At 39.5% G+C, this 2731-nt stretch overlaps 1 protein-coding gene across 1 annotated transcript; it reads right to left on the reverse strand.

Annotated features, from left to right (window-relative positions):
- Nucleotides 1-361: 361 nt before the first annotated feature.
- On the reverse strand, nucleotides 362-1989 carry LOC127255123 (expansin-A10-like). The gene is made up of 3 exons (XM_051280510.1): nucleotides 1438-1989; nucleotides 988-1300; nucleotides 362-878 (listed from the first exon to the last, which is right to left on the reverse strand). The coding sequence occupies exons 1-3, from the start codon at nucleotides 1799-1801 to the stop codon at nucleotides 572-574; spliced, it is 984 nt and encodes a 327-aa protein (XP_051136467.1). The 5' UTR covers nucleotides 1802-1989; the 3' UTR covers nucleotides 362-571.
- Nucleotides 1990-2731: the final 742 nt, after the last annotated feature.

Consider the following 2731-nt stretch of genomic DNA (forward strand, 5'->3'; position numbering starts at 1 on the left):
GGTTCGTCGGAGGCTCGCCGGTGATGAAACAGAAAATCGCCGAGGGATGAATGTAGAGAGAGATGAGAAAAATATCTAGAGAGAGATAGAGATATATAAGTGTATGTATGAATGAATGTGAAATCAATCACGGCACCTCCTCTCCAATAGGTATATATATATAACGGTAGAAGAGAAATCAAAGGCCTAAAATCAAGCCCTACATCCAACGGTCTAGGAGCAGCCTAAAATAGACGCGGATTGACAGTGTGGGTTGCAGGTCTGGTTAAGTGGGCTAGGGCATCAACGGGTCAGATCAGGCCAGGTATTATGGGGCACAAATTTTGAGTTTGTGTTCGTTTAGGGTATGAATACAATAATCTAAAAAATTGATTATATACCAAAATTTTATATTAAACATAACCATAAATAAACCTAATTAGCCGTAAGAGAGCCACTCGTGAAATAAATAATCAACAAGCTCTCTCTCAATTCCTACGCAATCTACTCGCACACTCTACATACATATAATATCTTGTATCTATGCCCACCGCACTATACTATATATATACTGTAAACATACATCATACTCTCAACTGAACTGTCCTCCCACGAAGGTTTGCCCGAACGACCACCCGGTGGGAACGACGCCGTCGCAGACGACGGTGCGGCCGTCGCCGGCGGTCACCTTGAACGACAGCGCTTGCCCCTCCAGATTAGAATTCGTTTGCCAATTTTGCCCCCAATTTCGAGACATCGGTTCCCAGTCAGTCCTCGAACCTTTGATCGCCACCGACCGGACGTCGCCGGCGCCGCCCACGTTGCTGATCAGGACAAGGTTGAAGTACGAGTGCCCGTTAATGAGGAACTTTATGCCCCCCCTCTTCCGACACAGAACCCTACCCACCATTTCAATTTTCAGTTACAAATCCAGACAGCTTCAGAAAATCCGAATCTAGAACAGCACGAAAATCCAGAAAAATAAAAAAAGTCTGTGATAATTGATACCTTCTGTAGAGGACGGGGACGATGCCAGCCTGGTACTTGGCGATCTGCTGGAAGACGGGCTGGGAGAGGTCGAAGTGGTGGTTGGGGGGGTTGCACCACCCGCCGGCGTCGCCGCGCAGGGCGGCGTTGGGGGGGCAGAAGTTGGTGGCGGTGACGACGATGGACTTCTGGAGACACCATTTCTGGTCGTCGACGCATTTGAGCTCGAAGCAGGCTCCGCAGGTCTGCCCGTTGTTGAACAGGGTTGTACTCAGAGCTGCAGTGTTTGTACCGTACCCTTCGCTGTACAAATTCCCATACCCACACGCTCCACCTTCACAAAATTTTCAGTATGTACAGAAAATAATAGTTACATTATATATATATATATATGTATTTGTTTTGAAAGTATTTTTAAGTTTTAAGTAATAATTTACTTAGAGAAATTTGGTTGGTAGAGGTTAGGCGTACCCATGGTGCCAGAAGCGTCGGCGCCGCCGTAGAAGGTGGCGTGAGCTTGAGACCAAGATTGGGCATGGGAGTGACGTGGCATTAGGCATAGGAAGAAGAAGATAATGGGAAGGAAAGCTACAGGGGCCATGGAGAACAGCAATGTAGACTTTCTGTGTTTGTGTGTGTGAATATTCAAAATGTGTGTCAAGATACCTAGCTTAGTTTGATATAAGAATGCTTCTAATATATATATATATATATATATATATAGAGAGAGAGAGAGAGAGAAAGAGAGAGAGAGGCAGATAGATTCTCGTAGATTTGTACGGGATGGTGACGAGGTCGTCCAATTTTCAAACATTAAAATGTTCATGGGACTCATCACTCGAAGCCGAGCTTGTCAGTTTAAAAAATCCATCACTGCATTGACCGGACGATTTTTCATGGAGAATCAATTTAAAGATGATGCTTGGAGACCACATCAGACGATTTTTCATGGAGAATCAATTTAAAGATGATGCTTGGATACCACACCAGACGATTTTTCATGAAGAATCAATTTAAAGATGATACTTAAAAACCACTTAGCCTTCACCTGACGCTTCTTCAACGGGGACCCGCAAGATTCCCAATTGAAAGATCAAGAGAATAGCAAATCATAAAAGATTATCAAGGGAATTTATGGAGGTTTTTAGAAGTTACCTTAATATATATTTCCTTTTATTATAAGTTTTCATATCTAAAATTACATATTTTATTGAACTTTGTGGGTAAAAAAATTATATTGGTTATAATTATACACAGTCAGACCATGTCAGGTGGGGTAATGATATTTGCTTCATTTAAATTTGCAACGTCAATTGAGGCTTGCTTTGATGTTAACGAGGGAGATTTGAGTTAAAGGCGTGTTTTTTTTGTAGATTTTATCACAAATTTTTATTATTCAAACTTCATTTTTCCTCTAAAAATATCAAATCAAACAATTCTTTTTTTTTTTATATTATACTACAAATTTATTTTACATTCAAAATATCTAGTCAACATCTATTTATATAATCAACCTCTTCGAACTCAGCTCCATTTCACAAAGCAATTTAGAATTAATAATTATAAAACAAATGGCTCTTACAAAATACAATCCTCCATTCACGCAGCGTTTTTAAATAAATTAATTTTTTGTGTGTTGGTATAAAAAATTGTGTCAAAAATATAAAACATATTATTTTAAGTTGAATATTTAACTTTTTGAATTTTTTTTGTAATGACTATTTGAATTTTATTTTTGTCAAAAGTTTTTTGTGTTGTTTATTAT

This window comes from Andrographis paniculata, unplaced genomic scaffold (genome assembly GCF_009805555.1).
Source record: "Andrographis paniculata isolate CXL003 unplaced genomic scaffold, ASM980555v1 Contig53END, whole genome shotgun sequence".
NCBI classification, from domain to species: Eukaryota; Viridiplantae; Streptophyta; class Magnoliopsida; order Lamiales; family Acanthaceae; genus Andrographis; species Andrographis paniculata.